General features: G+C 49.9%; 2 protein-coding genes across 15 annotated transcripts in view; one reads left to right on the top strand and one right to left on the bottom strand.

Annotated features, from left to right (window-relative positions):
• Positions 1-10,610, top strand: part of cacna1ab (calcium channel, voltage-dependent, P/Q type, alpha 1A subunit, b) — a 34,123-nt gene extending 23,513 nt beyond the window's left edge. For 4 of the 14 annotated variants that reach the window (XM_049720580.2, XM_068650866.1, XM_049720573.2 and 1 more), the window contains exons 38-46: positions 379-484; positions 739-846; positions 2,165-2,265; positions 3,996-4,117; positions 4,476-4,623; positions 5,090-5,203; positions 7,521-7,725; positions 7,800-8,035; positions 8,427-10,610. In XM_049720580.2, coding sequence (XP_049576537.2) covers positions 379-484; positions 739-846; positions 2,165-2,265; positions 3,996-4,117; positions 4,476-4,623; positions 5,090-5,203; positions 7,521-7,725; positions 7,800-8,035; positions 8,427-9,143 — 1,857 coding nt within the window. In that variant the 3' untranslated portion in view covers positions 9,144-10,610. Of the gene's footprint in view, positions 1-378; positions 711-738; positions 847-1,615; positions 1,980-2,161; positions 2,266-3,995; positions 4,118-4,475; positions 4,624-5,089; positions 5,204-7,520; positions 7,726-7,799; positions 8,036-8,426 lie in introns of those variants that run through there. The other 10 variants (XM_049720574.2, XM_049720575.2, XM_049720570.2 and 7 more) reach the window with 7 other exon arrangements.
• A 6,788-nt stretch (positions 10,611-17,398) lies between these two features.
• On the bottom strand, positions 17,399-18,658 carry ier2b (immediate early response 2b). The gene has a single exon (XM_049720674.2). The coding sequence runs from the start codon at positions 18,466-18,468 to the stop codon at positions 17,917-17,919; it is 552 nt and encodes a 183-aa protein (XP_049576631.1). The 5' UTR covers positions 18,469-18,658; the 3' UTR covers positions 17,399-17,916.
• Between the last annotated feature and the right edge of the window lie 1,695 nt (positions 18,659-20,353).

The raw sequence follows: 20,353 nt of genomic DNA, 5'->3' as shown, positions 1-20,353 counted from the left end.
GACGACACGCTCGTAATTCAGTGACCTCTTCTCCAGCAAAAGGAAAAAAAATATTCTGGGGAAAAAAAATGGACTTTTTTTTTTTTCCAGCAACATTTTTTTTTCTTGTCGAGTATCACTGGCGCATCAGGAGACGCAAGTGGCTCGCTGAGTTAGCGTTCCGCTCGCTAAATGCCGTTGCATTTGCCACCGAAGCAGATTCCGAAGCGGATTGGCAGTAACCCTAACCCTCGCAAGGCCCCACTCTCATTGGCTACTATCTATGGAGCTCTCTTACCCCAAGTCCCGCCCCTCCGCGGAGGTTGGTTCGCAACTGCGATGTGGCGAGGACGCGTTTGCATTCTTACGCTGGCTGTCCTGCCGCCCGGCTCTCCGCAGAGGCTGCTGCGTATGGACCTGCCCGTAGCCGACGACAACACGGTCCACTTCAACTCCACCCTCATGGCGCTCATCAGGACGGCGCTGGATATCAAGATCGCCAAGGGTACAAGTCCAGAGTCTAGGGCTCGCTGGCTCAGTCGGCCAGGAGTTACACCCATGTCGCTTTTCTAGTTGACGTATTGATTGGCGAACCTCAGCGCTCTTCTACGCTTGCGTTATCGCACTGGAGGAAAAAAATAGTGGAAATCCAACCCTTTAAGACGTAACGTTACTTTGTTGTGCCTCCCTATGCTTTCCACATTCTCTGGGGGGGGACCAAAACCTGCCTGCACTAATACTTGACCGGAACTCCCGCAGGTGGTGCAGACAAGCAGCAAATGGACGCCGAGCTGCGTAAAGAGATGATGGCCATTTGGCCCAACCTGTCGCAGAAAACCTTGGACCTGCTCGTCACGCCCCACAAGGGTAAGTGACGTGACGTGACGTGACGTGACGTGACGTGACGTGACGTGACGTGACGTGACGTGACGTGACGTGACGTGAGAGCCGGCGCATTGGCATTTGTATGTCCGATCACCCCATTCACCAAGAGGGCAGCTTCAGCCAGCCACTCACTGCTTTGCATCCCCTGATCAGAAGGAGACGATTGGCAAACGTGAAAAAGCCAAATTCACACTCCTTTTTCCCAATCGCAACATGACAATACAGCGCTCGTACGTTGTGTTCTCCCCGCACGCACGCACGCACATACGCACACTTGCACAACGTTTGTATTCTGTCCTGCCATCAGGGGGTGCCAACTATAGAAGATCCTCTATAGGAGTCTTTTCACGACAGTTCGAGCAGCACAATAGTCAAACTTGGAGCAAAAAAGATGAGCACGAATGACGAAGCAGCGTGCATGGCGTTTTTCATCAAGCAGCTAGGCGAGATGGACGCAAAGGTGCTCATGGCACGCGTTGCTATGGGGCCGCAGAGCCACGCCCCCAAGCAAGCAAGCAAGCAAGCTCAATGTTTTTCCTCACGTGTCGTCGTACCAACGCTGCCTTGGGTCCAGGGTGCGGAGGTTTTCGAGCCCAAGATGGCTACGGCCGTCCTTGGATGCACTCCAAGCACGATTGGATGATTGCCGCCGCATCTGCTTGTGAAAAGACCAAAGGCTGTCTTGACAACTGTACCGTAAATGTATCTGGATGGCGCACACCACATGCTGAGGTCACTTTTGTTTTTCTAGACGAACCACTGAGACTCATCGGGTTCTCTGAGGACAACGTGACCTGGATGAATGGGAACATGACCAGGCATGCCCCTAACCTTTAGCCTCTCGTACCAAATAGCCCAACTCCTAGCCTAATGCGATCCTAAACCTTAGACAGAAACCCCTCCCCCAACCTACTGGACCGAACCACCACCGGTTCCTAATTCAAGCCGGCACAAAGCCTTAACCCGACAAGTGCTATCCTAAGCCTTCATCCTAAACGTAACCCAAAAGGCCCAGGCCTAAGCCAGACCTCAAGCCAACCCACAGACATAAACTTGGTCCTGAAGGCAGGCAGGCAGGCAGGCCAACGCCCATTTGGCGGACCCTGCATAAAACCCCACGACATATCCTTGATTGTTTGGTTTTAGCACCGTGCAAATATATCTGAAACAGAATTGTCCTCAGTGTGTGGCGCAGCATTCTTGTGAACTTGTGTTGTCCCCCTACTCCCATCCCCCAAGGCGCAGGGTCCCATTTCGCCCGGGTCTAATCTTCCAGGGTAACTTGTCATTTTCTCAGCAGCCACAGACTTGACGGTGGGCAAAATCTACGCTGCCATGATGATCATGGAATACTACCGGCAGAGCAAGACCAAAAAGCTGCAGGCCATGCGGGAGGAACAGGTAGAGCGGATCCCGATGACGCTTCCTGGTCCGGTGGTGGTGGTGGTGGTGGTGGGTGGGGTTCCCGGGCAAACAGCGTTCTTTGTTCTTTTGACTTGCTCCTCTTGCTAAATGGTCCAGCATCGTGTTGCTAAACCTTCACCGACAAGCTAATTGCGCCAGTTTTGGCCCCGTTAGCTGTTCGCTAGCTGTTAACAACAATGTTGGAAGTCACCAACAAAGGCATTGTGGGGATATTTGGCAAATAGTACCGCAGTGCAGCTTCGGTTTCTCTCGAGCACCCAAGAGAGATAGCCTAAGCCGAAACCCCAACCAGCCTTCTGTTTCTGTAAGAACCCTTACCCTTCGGTGACGCTCCCAACTGAAAGGACAAAGTCCCTCACCCTAAACCCAAGATCCTAGCGCCTAAAACCACTCACCCGTTGCAATAATCTGATCTAAAGATCCGAGCGCCGATGAGCAGTGTGACGAACACTTATTGGCCAAATGTTGTGTCCCGGTCTTTGTTAGCAAGCTAGCACGGCGCGGCGTCCAACGCTGGCTGACCTTTTAGTGTTGGTGATGTTGTGAGCCTCGACGATCCTAATCGGCCGCGATGGCTTTGCCCCCGCACCTTCCGTGAACGTCGTCCAGATTGCACTCGCTTTCAAATCTCGCTCTGTCGTACCAAATAGCCGCAATGGTCTTTGGATTTGCATGTCTTTGGATTTTTAGTTGCACCCAGAACAAAGTGTATATCGTCACCATATTGGCCGAGTCGCTCGGAGAAGCGGTGATCTGAGCGCTAGTGTCGTTCTCACAAAAGCTAGGTCAATGTGGCGTTTGTTGAAAATGCATCTCCGCATGCTCACGACAAACGGGTTCAGGATTAGGATTGTTTGGTTGTTGTCGCAGCTCTGGCATTCCTCCGACGTAAAGTGAAGCCTTGTTCACGCTCCCTCCGCATGTTTGCGCCTGAATGCAGCAACTGGAAACGCGCCGATACCCGTCGACCTGTTTTGCCTCGCCATCTTTGTGCTCGTCCAGCCTCGCTTCTTTTCTTTGATGGTTGTGCTCTGCTGCTCTGCTGCTCTGCTCTGTTCTTGCTTTTCTTCTGTTGACCGACCGTCTCCCTTTACCCCCTCCCCCCAGGATGAGGTGGGATCTCCTTATTTGGTCAGTCCAGCTCAACGGTCGTGCGGGTGTCGGTGTTGGAACGCTCGCTGGCGTCTGACTGTCAGTCTGTCAGGCTGTCTTTCTGTCCTGTAGGATGTCGAGTGGTCTCGCATGTCATCATTTTGCGTGACGTGTACTAACAACCGTTTCATTCGGCCATTTCTTTTCCTGGCTAACAGCCGGTGGCAATCGTTTGGATGTCCAGCATTCGATTTCCATGTCCATATGATATGTGAGGTGAGAAGGACCAGAGACCTCTGAATCCAAATGTTCCTCCGATAACAAGATTTGATTCTTCTGGTTTATTCAAAAAATCATTTGCTACTGGTAGAGTGAGGCAGGAGGCAAAAGATCTTCAGGATTCAAACAAGGCGGATGGCTTCTGATCTCAGATCGGCCACGTACTGGGGAAAGGTCACCCGGCCACAGGTCCTCAGTGCGGATGAATGACGCTCCTGTGTGGGTTCATCTCGCGAGGGCACGAGTTTTCCATGTGTCTCGAGCCCACCCCTCTTGGAACCCCCCACCGCCTCTTTTTTTTTCCCTATTGAGCCCGCTTGCGGTGTATCTCACAGAACCAACCGCCGTTAATGTTTGAGCGAATGGAACCGCCGCCAGAGAACGACGCCACGGATGGGCTCGGAGGGCCCGGACTCGACAGCCTCCCTGCTGCTCAGCCCGACAACGTCGACAGCGTGTGAGTAGTCGGACAACGCATCGTCTGCTCGCGCCACTCGAGTGTTGGTTTATTCCACTCGTCGAGACTTGACGATCGGCCGATTGGACCCATCGAGCGGTCACGAATCGCTAATCGGCCGGCTAGGCTCGAGTGCTCCCTAAGTTGCCGATTCAACTCTCAGCCCGTAATTCCGTCGCTAACCCGAGTCGTTTGTTGTACGACTCGATTATCGTCCGATTGGATGAGCGGCCGCACCGATGGATATTTGGCTGATTCGGTGCTCATCTCTTGCTTCTTAGCTGATTGACTTCACTGAGCGGTCGCGTGAATTGACCATCGTCCACTTCAACTCACGTAGTCGCCCTGTGCCCTATAGACCTTCGGAAGGCGGCGGCGGCGCCATGACCGAGAGCCAGTCGTGGATGACCACCAAAGCCCAGGAGATGTTCCAAAAGACGGGCAACTGGAGCCCCGACCGGCCGTACCCTGACGACCTCCACCACCATACCCGCCACAACCCGCAGGTATGACGACGAGTGCGGCAGCGTTGCATCGCTGCCCGGGCAACGCACGGCGCTACGGCCGAAGCGGAAATGTGCTTTTTCCTTGTGCGGCATTCGAATGAGACCCGAGCGAGCTTTGTGAGATAAGCGCCATTTGTGTTGAATGGCATCTCCGGTCCACTGAGCAAAGTATCGCATTTGTCTGCAAACTGTTAGCAACATTAGCATAGTACAAAGCACTGACTCGTTGCCGTGCTGATGGATCACGCGCGCAAACGGGATTTTCCACACTCCCGTCCCTCCCTCCCTCCCTCCCTCCCTCTGTTGTGTAGCATTTGTAGGATTCAGAAGTAACTCGTGTGCTAGTTTTTGTTTTATTTCATTGATGTCAATGAAATGAGCCGCCCTCGCCCGCTGGCTAGAGCGACCACCCCCCCCAACCCACCCCTCCCCCCTGGTCACGCCAACTCTCATTGTGTCCTTGCAGACGGTAGAGATGCGGGAGATGGGGTGGGACGGGTACTCGGACACCGAGCCCTGTTACCCAGTGGATGGGCACGGGCGCACCCTCTCCATGCCCCGCCTCTCAGCAGACAACCAAGTGAGCACCTCCATCCATCCATCCATCCATCCATCCATCCCTCCCTCCCTCCCTCCCTCCCTCCCTCCCTCCCTCCCTCCACCAACTCCTCCCACCCTCACCCCCACCCTCGCAAGTCTCTGCAGGTTGTTGATGTTTTACCAAGGGGTATCACACAAAATATGTACGCTGTAACTAGTGCAGCCTTGCATCAATAGGAATAAGATTTTTTTCATTCCAATTTAAAGTTCTGTTATTTGTATTTACTGTCTTTATTTCTACACAAAAAGTCTTTTATTGTACATTTAACAAGGTTACAGGCAAGACCAAGCAAGGCATTTGGAAACAAAAATATAAATAAATATGAAAAATAACTTCACAGTTATTTGGAGAGACAAGGAGTTGAATATGAGGATCATTTAAATGTTGTCAGTGTTGCGCCAATGCTTCTTGGTGATGGTCAACTCTTTGAGAAACTTGAAATTCACTCGGCTCCCTCCATTGTCCCGCTCCCGGTCTTTTCCATTTGCCACGTTTTCCAGAAGGAACACTCAATCCTGCATAAATTAGATTTTTATATGATTTTTTTTTTTTTTTTAATGTCATGGTCTCTTTCTTACGTAGTATTTTTTATTTATTTTTTTGATGCGGGGGAAATGCCGATTGTAGAAGAACGAATGTCAATCAATGAAATCGGCCGGCCGACTCATCGGTCGGGCCCTGCTTTTGCAAGGTGGCTTTGCAACTTCCAAATGACCCATTTGTCATCAATTTGTTTGCAATCACAAGGTGGCGGCGGCGGTGGCAAACAACTGCATGTTTTGGCAATGAAAAACAGGTTGAACTGATATTTGCCTCAACACCCATCTATCTGTCCATATCCATGGAACACTTCTCTGTCCCCGCTTCGTTTCCATCCAGTCCTTGGTGTGTCTGTCTGCTGGCCACTCGGGGAGTGGTCGCCGCTAGAAAGTGCCAAGCGCAAATTGCGCTTCCTTCCTTCCTTCCTTCCTTCAACGACGTGTTCTTTGTGTGTTGCTTCCCTTCCGCCATTCTTCCCTCCTTCCTGACCACCAAACCGCTTTGCTTTGCGTGCGCGGCCGGCCGGCCCCTTTGTTCAATCTGCAGCGGAGAAGACAGCGACCTCGCGGCAATAACCTGAGCGTATGTACTCTCTTTGGCTCGCCGTCCGTCCGTCCGTCCGTCCGTCCGTCCGTCCGTCGCCATGTTGTTGGGGTTGCAGCTGCAGCAGGGCGGGCGGGACCTGTTCTTCAAATGTTCAACTCAATTATTTGTGTTACTCCTTTAAATTGTATTCTGTAGGGGTGTCTTTTCTTCATCTTCATCATCACTTCTTTTCCGTTGAGTTTTTCTTTCCATTCACAGTCATCACGGAGTATTGCGATCATTTCTTCGTTTGAGTAGTTGTACGTTTGGTTTGTTTTCATCGTTATGACGTAGACGTGATTTTCCTCAATTGATTGTTCTATTTTGTTTGACTGTTACGTACGCTTATGATATTCTGCTTGATTGAATGACGACAGTTTGACTGGTTTATCTGCAGTGACATACAATACAACCCGTCTTGCGTTCAAAACATTGGAAGCGGGCGGAATGGCCCTCCTGCAGTGAGCCCCGCCCATCTGGTGCAGCCCGCTGGGGGGGCTTCACGCAAGGTTCGGGTTTTTAAATTCAGGTTTGGGTTAGGATTCTGAATTTGGCTTTCAAGTCTGGGTTGTTTAAGCTATTAAGATGGGGGTAGGGTTTCAAAGAAGGGATTGAAGCATGGGTTCAGCGAGCTTGGATTTTAAAGCTTGGGTTAGGTTGTAGAATGTCAGGGTTGGGATCTCCACAGGAAAGGGTTTCAAGTTAAGGTCTGAAGCTCGATATATGATCTCAGATTTGGGTTTAGGTTTCTAAAAATCGAGTTTCTTGAAAGTGTTTCAAGCCAGGCTTCGGTCTCAATATCCAGGCTTCGTGATTGGGGTTTCAAGACTGGGATTGGGTTTCGAACCCCTTCCCTGCTGAGCTGGAGGCAAAATCATCGGCGTTGTTATCACTTGCGCCCGGCCGGCTAAACTGGGCCACAGGAGCACCGACTCTTTGCGGAAGTACATCAGTGGCCTGAAGAATTTGACCATTTTGCACTTAGAAACCAGACTGGTGTCTGCACCATATGCAGGTGACCGTAACATACTGTAGCACCGGGTTTACCAAACAGAGATCTGGTCCCCAAGCGGTACTGGCACCAGCTCAGGCTAAAAGAAGATCAATGATCCAGACATCTCACGTCTGTGTGTCTTCCTCCACATCCGCAACGTCGTCCCGGGTCCTTCAGACCATCACAGACACCCATCCCATGCAACGCTCCACCTCCAGCCTGGTTCACGGACGCTCGGGCCGAGGGGTCCGGCTGGATGACTACTCCCTGGAGAGGGTGGTGTCTGAGGAGGGCCGTCACGGCGGCGGGGGGCGCCGACACAGGGACCGAAGTCATCGGACCTCGCAGCGATCCCTCACCAGATACACAGACGCAGACACTGGTGAGATGCTTTGGTCCACTTTGTGGACTTCAATGCCTACGTCGATGAACTGTTTGTTTTCGCTGCCCCACCAGGCCTTGGCACAGACCTGAGCACCACCACGCAATCAGGCGACCTGCCTCCCAAGGAGCGGGACCGGGGCAGGACCAAGGACCGGCGCCATCATCACCACCACCACCACCACCACCATCACCACGGTTCCGTGGACAAAGAGCGCTACGATCGACACGACCTAGCCCACCGACACTCCCGCGAAAGACACTGGTCACGCTCACCCAGCGAGGGTCCGGACGGACGGTGCCACAGACAGGTGGGCCACGGTAACACGCAGGAATGGATCCACTCCAGGGTTTTAATAGCACAAGCCTGCAACCTCCACTGACGGATGGACGGATGGACGGATGGATGGACGGACGGATGGATGGATGGATGGATGGATGGATGGATGGATGGATGGATGGATGGATGGATGGATGGATGGATGGATGGATGGCAATTTCTACTTTTTTCTGCTTCTCCATCTCTTCATCATGACGTCGCTTCTTGTTGTGACTTATTTGCCTCATCGTTGTTTTTTTACCAATCTTGCTATCGAGCCGCCTCATCTACCTACCGCCGCGCCCCGTCCAACCTCCCCACTCTGGTCTCTGTTCTTGTTGTGGTGCGGCGTTTTGATTTTCCTTGTTTGCATTTTGCCGTAGGGCAGTAGTTCGGTGAGCGGCAGCCCCGTCCCCTCGACTTCGGGGACCAGCACGCCGCGGAAAGGCCGTCGCCAGCTGCCCCAGACGCCGGCCGTCCCTCGTCCTCACGTCACCTACTCCCCCGCTGTCCGCAAGCCGGGCTACGGCCCCCCGGGGCCGGGCCGCCTGCGCTCGCCTTCTCCGCGACCTTTCTCCCCGCCAGACCACGACAGGGGCTACCACCACCGGCCACCGTCCCGGCAAGCCTCTCCCCACCACGGGGGCTCCTCGTCCAGGCACGGGTCGCCCCGCTCCCCCAGGCACGGGTCGCCCCGCTCACCCATTCACGGTTCGCCGTGCTCCCCGCACCGAGGCCGCTGGAGCGGACCTCCGCTGGGGGAGACTCTGGAAGGGGGCGGGCCCTTCTACGAGCGCGACTACGAGTACGAGCGTCACCACGAGCCCCCCGCCTACGAACAGAGCCTTTCCCACACAAACCCGCACACGAGCAATCCGCACCCCCGCTCGCCCAGGACTGCCCGCCACGGGCCCCCTCCACCGCCCCCTCACCCGCATCCCCGCCGGGTGCCTAATGGCTACCGCTCGTCTTCACCTTCTCCGCATCGAAGAGGGCCGCACGGGGCACCTCACCCTCACCACCGACCCCCTCATGCCCGCGGACCCCGCAAAAGCCTGCATGAACCTTACAGCGAGACAGATGAGGACGACTGGTGCTAGCAACCGGATTCGGACGGAAACGCTAGGAGGACAACAGCCTCCTCCAGGGTTCTGGCCTTGCATAAGTAGACTTGATGGGGTGGGGTGGAGGGTCTGGACATCCTCCTGAGGAGTTTGCCCTCAGTCCCTGCTCTTTGAGTCAGAGTGCGGGGCAGAGACCACGGTGCTTCAAGTAGACTGACAAACGGCCAAAAGGGCCTAGGCCACCGGGACTACGCTCCCCAGAATCCTTTGCTGGGAAGCCAAACTGCCGGCGGAAATCTTGGAGCATGTGCTTCGAATGAAGGGTCCCTGACTAACGGTCAGGATTTATGAGGCCGAAACTGCTCGTCGCGATTGGCTGATCCTTCTTCTTCTTCTTCTTCTTCTTCTTCTTCAGGTGACTCGTTGGCCGGTCTGCTTCTGGCAACTTTCCGAGCGGGCTCTGCTGCTTCCGCTCACGTTTTTGAAAGGACATGAGTTCCCATAAAGCCAGGCCCTTTCCCCTCTCTCCGCAACCAGATCCTTACATGAGAAGCTTTGCCTCCAGGAAAACAAACAAACAAACAAACAAAAAAAAAAAACAACAACACATAGTCAAGAACAAAACTTTTACATGAGGAGAAAAAAAGGGAGTAAAACCACTTGGTCTTGAACTTTTTTTTTTCCAAGGACGGAACCAGGTGGCCCTGCCTATTCTGCAAAAAACAGCCAATCACAGCACTGGCTGATAATCGATGAGTTTTATCATCTCTGTTTACGGTTACAGACTTTCTCTGTGCTAGTATGACATCACTTCCTGTCTGGTGGTGGGATGCAAAAGCTCAAGCATAGCTTGACAGGAAGTGGCATCATGCGGGCGGGCAGAGGAGTTCCAAAAAAAAGGACAGACTCATTTCTTCAGTATTTCTTCTCTTGATTACTTCTCGTTCTTCTTGGACATTGGAAGCTCGGTTCTTCTGTTTATGTTCGCTCCTTTCTGGGATGGAAACCTGCATGATTGATTCAACACATACTAGAGAGGAAAGCGAACCCTATGTTTTGGGACCTAAGGGGGGGGGGGCGCTTTACGAGGGAGGAACTTTGCATTTTGTTTCCAAAAAGAAGCTCTCGTCTCTCTAAGCCTGTCTCTCTTTGACGGTTGGGCGCCTGGGATTTGGAAGGCTTCACCACGAGAGAGACAGAGCAGCGGGAAGCGAGCTTCTACCTACCGCCCGCTATTTAGTATTGTTCATGATGATAGTCTTGATAAAAATGTCCATGCAGAATGCCAATGATGTCGATGATTGTTAGCGCTGTTGCTGTAGACTCGTTGCCATGTTTGTTATCCCTTTGAGTATGTCTTGTTTCCATCCTTGAAGCCAGGGGTGTCCAAACTTTTTCCTCCAAGGCCGAAAAATGCACACACACCGAACCCGTGCATCATTGTAAGTAGGTACGTATGTGTCGTCCGTCATAAAACTGCCTGCTGACGGCTCAAACCTTCAAGGCTTTTGTCTGGATTTTTGGCTGCTTAGCAGCCCTATATCACACGAGACTCAAGCCGCCCCTGTACTCAGCATTTTCAGCATTCAGAGCCAGCAACCTGGGTCAAAACGCAAGTCATTTATTGCCGCATCAGAATTGTCTTGAGTCCTCGGGGCACGGCCAATTGACACTTTCTTGCCATTTTAGTGATGCCTGATTGAAAGAAAGCGACGGCGGGAAAGAATTTCTTCTTGCGCTTCTCCTGCCTTGCCGCTCGGTGCAGGAAAGACACTTTCAGCAACAATTGTGGGTTTTGTATGAGATGAGGGCCACCAACAAACAGACAGACAGACAGAGTTTGGACACCCCTGCCTTACGCTGACGAGCCCGAGTCCCCGCCCGGGCGGTAAGGTTTCAGGCCGGCTCGGTGGAGGTCAGGGACTTCTTTTGATTCTCATCCCACCGACACCCAAAGACACAAAAAAAGGATGGCTCGAAGGATGAGGCTCGCGCAGGCACCCTTTTTGTAGCGTTGTCGGCCAACTGAGCAGCACAACTGCCCGCTTTGGTCCCTCGCCCTTTGAGGAGGCGTCGACCACCTCTGGTCCCTTCTGTGCCAACGGTGACCTCCTCAGCTCAAGCCCTCCTCTCAGGTCCGGACTAGGTACCAGGTACCTTGCGAGGTTGTAGCGCAGCCGAGTCCCCCTCTGCCAAAAACGGGCGTCAGGATTCAGCACCCTGCTTCGGTCGCCGCTCGGCTTTTATTCAGACTAACCTTGGACAAGGTGTCAGCCGGATGGCCTTCTTTTGGTCCCGATTTGTAAGGGATATTCGACAGACGATCTCCCGACTCATAACTGTAGCCGTAGTTCTCCAGAGCTCTCGGTTGCCGCTCTTAAACTTGCACTCTTGCAGATCTTAGATCTCTCCCCAGACCCGCGGTCCACGTCTTTTGACTCTATGCAGACCTCATGAGCATCATCCGTACAGTTTCCGCAGGGACCGTAAAACCCGCATCCCTGACAGAACGGGTGACGTCACTTGCGAGAGCACCCGCATCTGTCGCCGCCTCCCGCTTCGTCTTGTTGTCTCCAAGTAGAGCACAGGCTTCTGCTAGAATTCTGCTGCGGTTTGGCAGCAAGTGAAAAGGGCACAAGTCTGTCTGTTTGCAGTAACTTCCCCCAGAATCCTGGACCCCGACAGAGCCTTCCGCAGTGCCTTCTGTATCTGAGTCTCATGAGTCATCTGCCACCCATCCCACCCCCTCCGTGGTGCATTCATAAAGGTCCAGAACACCCAAAAGTCCCACTCGCTCCCAGCCATCACTCAAAATGGAAGCCACAAGTGGAGGTGTCCAGGGCGGTGGTATCACCCCGTGAATTTGAGCCCCCCCCCCCCAATCAAAATTGCAAGGGTTACCTTATCCCCCACAAAACTCCACGAGCATGTGATTGATGCCCCCGCACACAGCTTTCTAATGATGGCCTTTCTGATACGTAGAAGCTCCTCTCTTCATTTCTACACACTCATCTCGGGGGTCACGGGAGAAGTTTGAGAAGCCCTTCTGCAAGCGTCGCCTTTGTTGTTTGCGTTGCGGTAATCAGGTTTAGCATGCGTGGCGTGGCGTGGCGTGGCGGCGGGTCAGCGGTGTCTGTGCTCAAACGCGCAACTTAAGGGCTCTCTGCAAAACATCACTTGGAATTTCTTGTACAGTTGAAGTGCTGCCAAAAGTCATGCTTATGTAGCTCAACCCCCCCCCCCCCAGTGTACGCCGCCGGATGTGGGCATGCGCGTGTGAGGGGGCGGGGTTATCAGGGTTAGGGAAGCGTCCCATGTTCCAGGCCGTTAGGGGAGGGAGGGGTCAGCAGTCATTTCACACAAAAGGCATCACGTACAATGATGTCATCGCCACCATGATGTCATCACTAGGAAAAATCAGACAATTTGTTCCAAATGTTTTGCCTCAACACATTACAACATACTTCAATTTAAAAAAAATCAATCCACATATCATCAGCCAGCTTTTTGCCAACTTTGAACAAATTTATTATAGCAAAGTTTAACAAATACTCAACAAGTATTGTAAAACAGTCACGTATTCAGCCTAAAATTTGTATCTTTGTCAAAGGACCAAAAAGACATTGTTTTAGTCATTTAGTGTTTTGTAAATTAATTGGCAATCGGAATTGTATTGCACCAAATACCAATTGGCATCGTTGTCAACAAATCCGTATCGGTCATGCCCGAGTCGTCACCACCTCCACCATCACCGCCCGATGTCATCACACGTCTTTATCGTTATCACCACTGCCATGTCATCAGCGCGTCACAGTGACATCACGGCCACATGGGGATTCACTGTGTGTGTGTGTGTGTGCGTGCGTGCGTGTGTGTGTTTCTGTCATATTTAAGCAGCTGTTTGTGATGTGTTATTCAAAAGAAAAAAATGATCAAAATCATATAGAAGGGACAGTATTAAAAAGCAGAGCAGCATTACCCAAAGGCCATATAATATAATTTATATTGGATTGGTTGTTATTGGGAAATGTATTTTACAATATTTTCAATTTATTTTTAAATATATTCATAGATTTCTTTGATTATACTGTAGCAAATAAAAGTGTAATATTATGATTAAAGATTATTCGGGAACTTTTTATTTGATCACTTTTTCCAATTTGATTTTATTTATTTATTTCCGATTTGTTTTTCTTTTAAAAAAAGAACCCCAGACAAAAGCAGTAACTCTTTCCAGCCTATAATAAGGCACTAAAATAAGCCGCACTTTGAGGTTCAAAAGTTGTATGCGTGCGTGTGTCCTCAATTTACAAGCCGCCCCCCCCCCCCCCCCTTACTCCCGTCTACCACATCCATCCCCATTGTCGACGCCGACTCTGCAAATTGTCCTGTACAATTTGAAGCATAAAAGTTTGTCAATGGAGATCAATGACGTCTCTGCCTCGTCTTGCTTCTCATCCAATTAAAAAAAACTTGCAATATTCTTCTTAGCCACACGAGGGTGGTCTTTAGCTGCAGTGTGAGAGACCTCCCACGCAATATTTGACACTTGCGCCAGTATGGCTCCTTGTGTCACCATGGCAACTGCACAGCTCTGATTGTTGGTTGCTTCTTTTTTCTTTCATTTTAGATTGGAACAAATTACAGATCACATCCTCTTAAGGCAAAAATGGCAATGCTTGACCGTACAAAGAAACAAAAGCAATTTGGGGCATTTTTTTAGGTTTGCATTGAGGTACTACATCCGCGTTCACAACTTTAAAAAAAAAATAAATAAATATATATATATATATATATATATATATATATATATATATATATATATATATATATATATATATATATATATATATATATATATATATATATATATATATATATATATATATATATATATATATATAAAAGACGTCGATTATAGATTTATAAATGTAATTAGGCAATTTGACCCACAACGCAATCGAGGGCGGCATTTTTTTAAACATTTATCATAAAAATGTGGGTGGGTTAAACTTGAGAATAGGCCCATTTGACCCAGAGCAACATAAAAGGAGGGCTTAAATTGACATTTAGTTGAGCCTAATGTTTGAACTTAAAATGACAAAGGCAAGAAGCAACTTGTGTCCATCTCCCCACAATTCCATCCATCCATCCATCCATCCATCCATCCATCCATCCATCCATCCATCCATCCATCCATCCATCCATCCATCCATCCATCCATCCATCCATCCATCCATCCATCCATCCATCCATCCATCATTCCTTTCTTTTATCCTTCCATTCCATCACCACAGCAACTACTGGACGCAGTAGAACCTGAGCCAGTGCCAAAATAGAAACTTACTCAGCAAGTAGGGGATTCGAAAAATAGAGAGAAAAAAAAACATTCATGGCAATTTGAAGTGAAAAAGAGATCGTATGTAATTGATTACAGATTTTGCATGTCGACGTGCATGCCACTTTGTGGGGTAAACTTCAGGAATTATTAATAATATATATATATATATATATATATATACTGTATATGAAGAAAAACGATATATATGTAAAAATAAATATATACATAGATGTTTTTAAGAGCAACGTCTTTCTTTATTTCCTTCTATTTTTAAAAACAAAAAGTCAAGAAAAATATTTTTTAAAATGGACCCAAACAATCTAAATAAATAAAAAAGAACCACCAAAAAACTGCTATTGGTAATGAGCTCAAAGAATGATTGTTACTTCATGCCATGGAACACGTGAACAATAAAATAGGGAAAAAACAAAAATATGGAGTGTGAGCAGCTGCCTGAACTTGAATCTGGTGATGTTTTGTTCCTGGCTAATGAAATCCCTTCTTCTTTTCTCCTGTGCTCTGTCTCTCCTTAATTATTTTTTTTTCTCCCCGTCCGTCCGTCGGTCCGTCGGCTCGCCATCTTTTCTCTTTGGGTTGTGGATCTTTCTGTGCTGTTTCTACCCGCAGTGCATTGTGTAATTTCCAAACGTGACTCTTCCTAACGACGCTGAATAAAAGCAGAGCGATTGCATCGTACCAGGCCCGCTTCTGCTCCTTCCTGTCATCGCATGACTCGACTCCATCCCGGCAAACTCCTTTCTGTTCAGAAATATAGTACACATATGTATCTATAGATGAACTCTAAGCCGAAATTTGCAAATGTTATCAGTTCACTTTTAGTTATTTACTGGCAAATTTTCAACTTGTTACGTATGTACGAACATTCATTGTGAGGCTTTCTAAAATATATGAATGTATGCTTAATTTTGGAGACGGGTGAGATTCTGGATACGCTCTTTGACTCAGCTTCACCAAAACGCCATCAAGTAGCTTTGGTATCATTCTGCAAACTAACAATAAGAAAAAAGAAGTTCCTCGGCAGAGGTCATATTTGGACAGCAAAGACGTTCTCAAAACAATGCCATGTTCTTTCATGCTGCACCAAATCTCTGGACATAAATATAACCAGCAAGTTTGAACAGTATGTTTTCATTTGGACCGAATGGCCACAAACTAAGCTGTCGTTGTTGTTGTTTGCATCCTCATGACGTCATCGCCGCCAGTCGACGTGAATTGTAAACGCTCAAGCGTGGCAATTCATCTTGGGAGCGAAGGTGCACTGCGCTTCGGTGTCTTCGCTCTCGTCATCAGCTGCACCTTCATCTTCCTCCCCCTCCTCTCCTCATCTGCGACGTCACCAACGTTCCCAGCGAAACGCACGGTCTCGCCCCCTGCCTCTTACGTCACGTTTTATTGGCCGTTTCTTCCTCCCACTCCATCCATCCATCCATCCATCCATCCATCCATCCATCCATCCATCCATCCATCCATCCATCCATCCATCCATCCATCCATCCATCCATCCATCCATCCATCCATCCATCCATCCATCCATCCATCCATCCATCCATCCATCCATCCATCCATCCATCCATCCATCCATCCATCCATCCATCCATCCATCCATCCATCCATCCATCCATCCATCCATCCATCCATCCATCCATCCATCCATCCATCCATCCATCCATCCATCCATCCATCCATCCATCCATCCATCCATCCATCCATCCATCCATCCATCCATCCATCCATCCATCCATCCATCCATCCATCCATCCATCCATCCATCCATCCATCCATCCATCCATCCTGTTCACATGTGTCTGTCCGTCGCCCACCTCCTCCTCACGCATCCACACTCAGGGCCCAAAATAGACCGCTGCCTCCCTCCCTCCCTCCCACACGTTCTGCTGCAACAACGCATCACTTCCTGCCTCACGCAAAAACACACTTGCTCGTTCACATTCATTGTATCGGCTCCTTCCTGCCCTGTCCAGGCAAACACACTCACTTCCTGTACATCACATGCCCTTCTGCTCTCAACAGCTACTTCATGATGTCTCAAATGTGATCCGGTAGTTAAATAATAATAATAATAATAATAATAATAAGAGCAAATGACCTCTATTCATGATTGACTGTTGTTTCGATGCACTGTTTTGGCATGGACATTGCAATCGAGTGGCATCCCTCAAGAATGCGTCTTGGAAACAACATGCATGCAGGATTGATTTTGTTATCACGACCAAGACGATGCTAGATGCCCCCTCACCAACTCAGAATGTTTTTCTCCTTTGCTGATGGAAAATTCAGCGAGATGCTGTTGTTCATCTTCGAGCCGACTCAGCTTCAGCTTCCTTCCTTCCTTCCTGCTATTCTATTTTTAGCATCCGCCGGACGTCACCGCGGCGCCTGGTGAGCGAGCGAGCGCGCGCTCGCGCATCTTTGATACACGTCACGTGGTGAGCAGTTTTTTTTTTTTAAATATATATATACAACAGGCGTGGTTAAGTGTACAGTCAAAGGTCATAGTTGTCACTTTTGACAGTGTGAGCGGGCGCAATTTTCATGGCCAAATGAGGGGGAATCTTTTTTCTTCAGTGTCCAAGCATGAAGCATGACTATATTGATTTGAAGTAATATACAGTCAAATATGTTGATTTTGTCTTCCATGTTATTGAGCATCCTCCACCAGAGAATAGAAACGTGCCTCATTTTGCATTGGCTTTGATGAGAAGGTGTACCAAATGAAGTGGCTTGCTGGTGTGTGGGTTGTGGGATCACGCCGGCAGGATGTGATTCATAATTCTGTTGTAATCTACAGGAAGTGAGTGATGTGACTGCGTGCGTGTGCGATTAGAGAAGGCCGTCTGGCGGCAGACATGCTTGAGGATTGACCCACATAGCCAACATCCTGTCTGGACAACAATAACTAGCAGAGAGGCGCTTATTTCAACTCATTTATTATTAACATCACCAAAGAAAGCAGCCTTACATATGTGAGGTAGATGACGTCATTTTCACATTCATGGAATACACAAAAAGTCGATGCCAAACAGCCTCTTCTTTTTGTTTTGGTAGCACCGTGTCGTCCGTCGTCAGTCCACACAGCGGGGTGGCGCGGCGCGGCGCGGCTCGGTGTGGCGTGCTCGTGCTCGCGCTTGCGCGAGTGTGTCGGGTAAACACCTCACTTACTCCGTCCGTCCGTCCGTCCGCTAGGAGTCACTGCGCGTATTTGTCCTGGCTCGTGAACGGTCCACGGCGTGTGACTCAGCTGGAGAGTCGGTCTATTGGGTCGCTCGTTCGATCCGGACCCAAGATCCTCCTCGCAGGGCCCCATTCGTGTCCGCTAGGGAACATTCCCGTCCCGGGACAGTCGATGTGGCCTCCAGGCCCCTTCTTCCAAGTATGCAGGCGGAAACAGCGCTCCAAGTCCTGTGGAGCCTCCGTGTCGCGCGCGCCCTCTCAGCAAGCCGGTACAACCCGGTTCAGGGAGAACGACATGAGGGACTCGGCGGGGCCCATTCGGCAGCTGGTCGGTAGCGGTGGCGGCGGCGCGGCGTGCCGCTCCTCCCCGGGCTCCAGCCTCGCCCTCTTACTGGGGAGGAAGTGGGGCGCCACTGAAGTCTTCCCCCGCCGCTTCCTGGAGCGCCTGTTCGGGCTCCGGTTCTCTTTGTCCTCGGTGGGCTCTTCCTCCTCCCCCTCGACCTCCTGCTGCGCACCTCCCCCTGCCGTCGAGCTCAACTCGGCGGGGGGCTCGTCCGCCTGGAGTCCCGACTCCAGGTCGAGCTCAGCCGGCTCTCCGGGGCTCGTCTCCATGGGCTCGGCCGGAGGCGCCGATGAGTGGTAAATGTCCCGGGCGGAGCGCATGACCAGAGAGAGCAGGAGGCTCCGGTGAAGTCTCAGTCCGCCTCGCTGGCTCCGGGACGCGTACAACTTGCTTATGGACACGGCCAGAATCCGCCGGGCCTCCGCGTTCACTTCCATTGTTGTGTCCGTTGTTGTGGTGTCACTCATTGTTTCGAGATCTTACGTCCGTCTTGTCACGAAGCGGACTGACGATTTAGAAAGCAAATTCTAAAATACAACAAAATGGGGAGTTTAAAAAGTTTCGGTCTCGGTTCGGGACGGGACGCTTTCCTTTGCGACGCTGAGTGTCTGTCTCTACGTTCGCTGCCGCGCGTAGAATTGTGCGTGAGAGGCAGGGAGGCCATTTATCTACTCTCTGACGTCACGCCGAATTCCTCAGCCAGTGACAAACCAGGCACCGCCCACACCTGCCACACACGCGCACGCAATACACTCGCGCGCGCGCGCGCACGCGCCATCTGTTCCGTCTAGCCCGTTTTCTTCTCACCCTTCTCGACTTTTAGTTTCTCTTCCGCATTGCGCGCTTCACAAACGTCTCTGAAGCTTATTGAAATGTAAAAGCAAAAGAGTTGTCTTAGATTGAGTCGTGATAATTAGATGACGTGTCAAAGAATTACGTATTTAATCATTTATTCAAAGCCGTTTTCACACAATAACTAGATAATGGAGACTGACGTGGAATATTTTTTACATGACTTTATGAGTTTCGCCGAATGATGTCACATGTTTATCTTCTGGTAACTCGGGACAGCTCATAGAATTCGCGTGTGGGTGAGGAAGTGAGAGGAAAAAAAAAAAAAAAAAAAAGAAACGTCTCAAATTTCACCGGAGTTTCTTTCTCTCGTGCGCGCGCACCATATACATACATACGTGTGACTCACTACGTCACTCCCCCGCCATATAAGGCCTATCCGGTTGTAAAATCCCGCGGTGGCTGTGGAGGGAGGGGGAAATACGCGCAGTGGAAAAGCAGAACGTCATTACTCCGCCCCCCCTTCTCCCTCACCAGCTGTAGTGACGTCACCAGAACACCATATATGGGGCGGCGGCCGGTGTAAACAAGGTTAGCCAGGTTACCAAGGTTACCGGGCAGCGGGTCAAAAGACACGTCATGTCACGACGCCTTCACGGTCCGTCGGAAATGATCATTGTTACAACTGCAGTTGATTTTTAAATGCGCTTTTTCAGGAAAAGTGAAAAAAGTCCAAACCTGAATATTTAAGCCTTAAATATTGTTTACCTTTTGAGTCAAAATGTTGTTGTTGTTTTTTAACCCGAACAAAGCAAACAAGAGTATCGACGATTCAAACTCTTGCCATCTGTGTGCGTGCTGCTGCTGCTGCATCCCTGCATTTTGGGCATTTTGGTATGTGTGCTATTCAGCCACACAGCTGCAAAAATAGACACGCTAATGCACGCCAGGCAACACGTGTTATGTAAACTCACCCATAGCATTCATACTGTCACCGAATGCCCAGCTATTTTGTACTTTCATGCTATGATTGTAGCACCCAATAACCTCTGGAGTCACGACCGAACAAATGATATCATTTCATTCATTACTTTTAGATTTGAAGCTATTGTATCTTTTCAATAACTTACTAAATGCTTTTTTTGTCCTTGTTGCCAAGGCAATCATTTTTGTATTCACAGGCACTAATTATTTTTTCATACAATGCTATTTTTCCATCTCACAATTGTATTGCCAGTCGCTTTCTTTTCCGTAGCGTTTTAGTGCCATTATTTGTTTGCCTTAATTTGTTATTGAGCTCCTGCCCGGTGCCTCGGGTCGGCAGAGGTGCCGGTGAGGATTGGATCATCATGTTGCCATTCAATTTGTTATGTCTGTTGCTAATCCATGGCATAAATAGCTGGATTCATTTTCCACGGAATTCCGCCCTTCCAACTTGTTTTGAAATAAACAAGACACATTTTGTTTTGGAATGCTGACAATCTGTATCGGCCAGCACGATTCTTACATTTGAACGGCGATAAGCGCTCGTTAGCTTACCAGAAAAAAAGGCGCCGTGAC

Source organism: Syngnathus scovelli, chromosome 5 (genome assembly GCF_024217435.2).
Source record: "Syngnathus scovelli strain Florida chromosome 5, RoL_Ssco_1.2, whole genome shotgun sequence".
NCBI classification, from domain to species: Eukaryota; Metazoa; Chordata; class Actinopteri; order Syngnathiformes; family Syngnathidae; genus Syngnathus; species Syngnathus scovelli.
The sequence above is the reverse complement of the archived record's forward strand: the minus strand, read 5'-3'. Positions and strand labels throughout refer to the sequence as shown.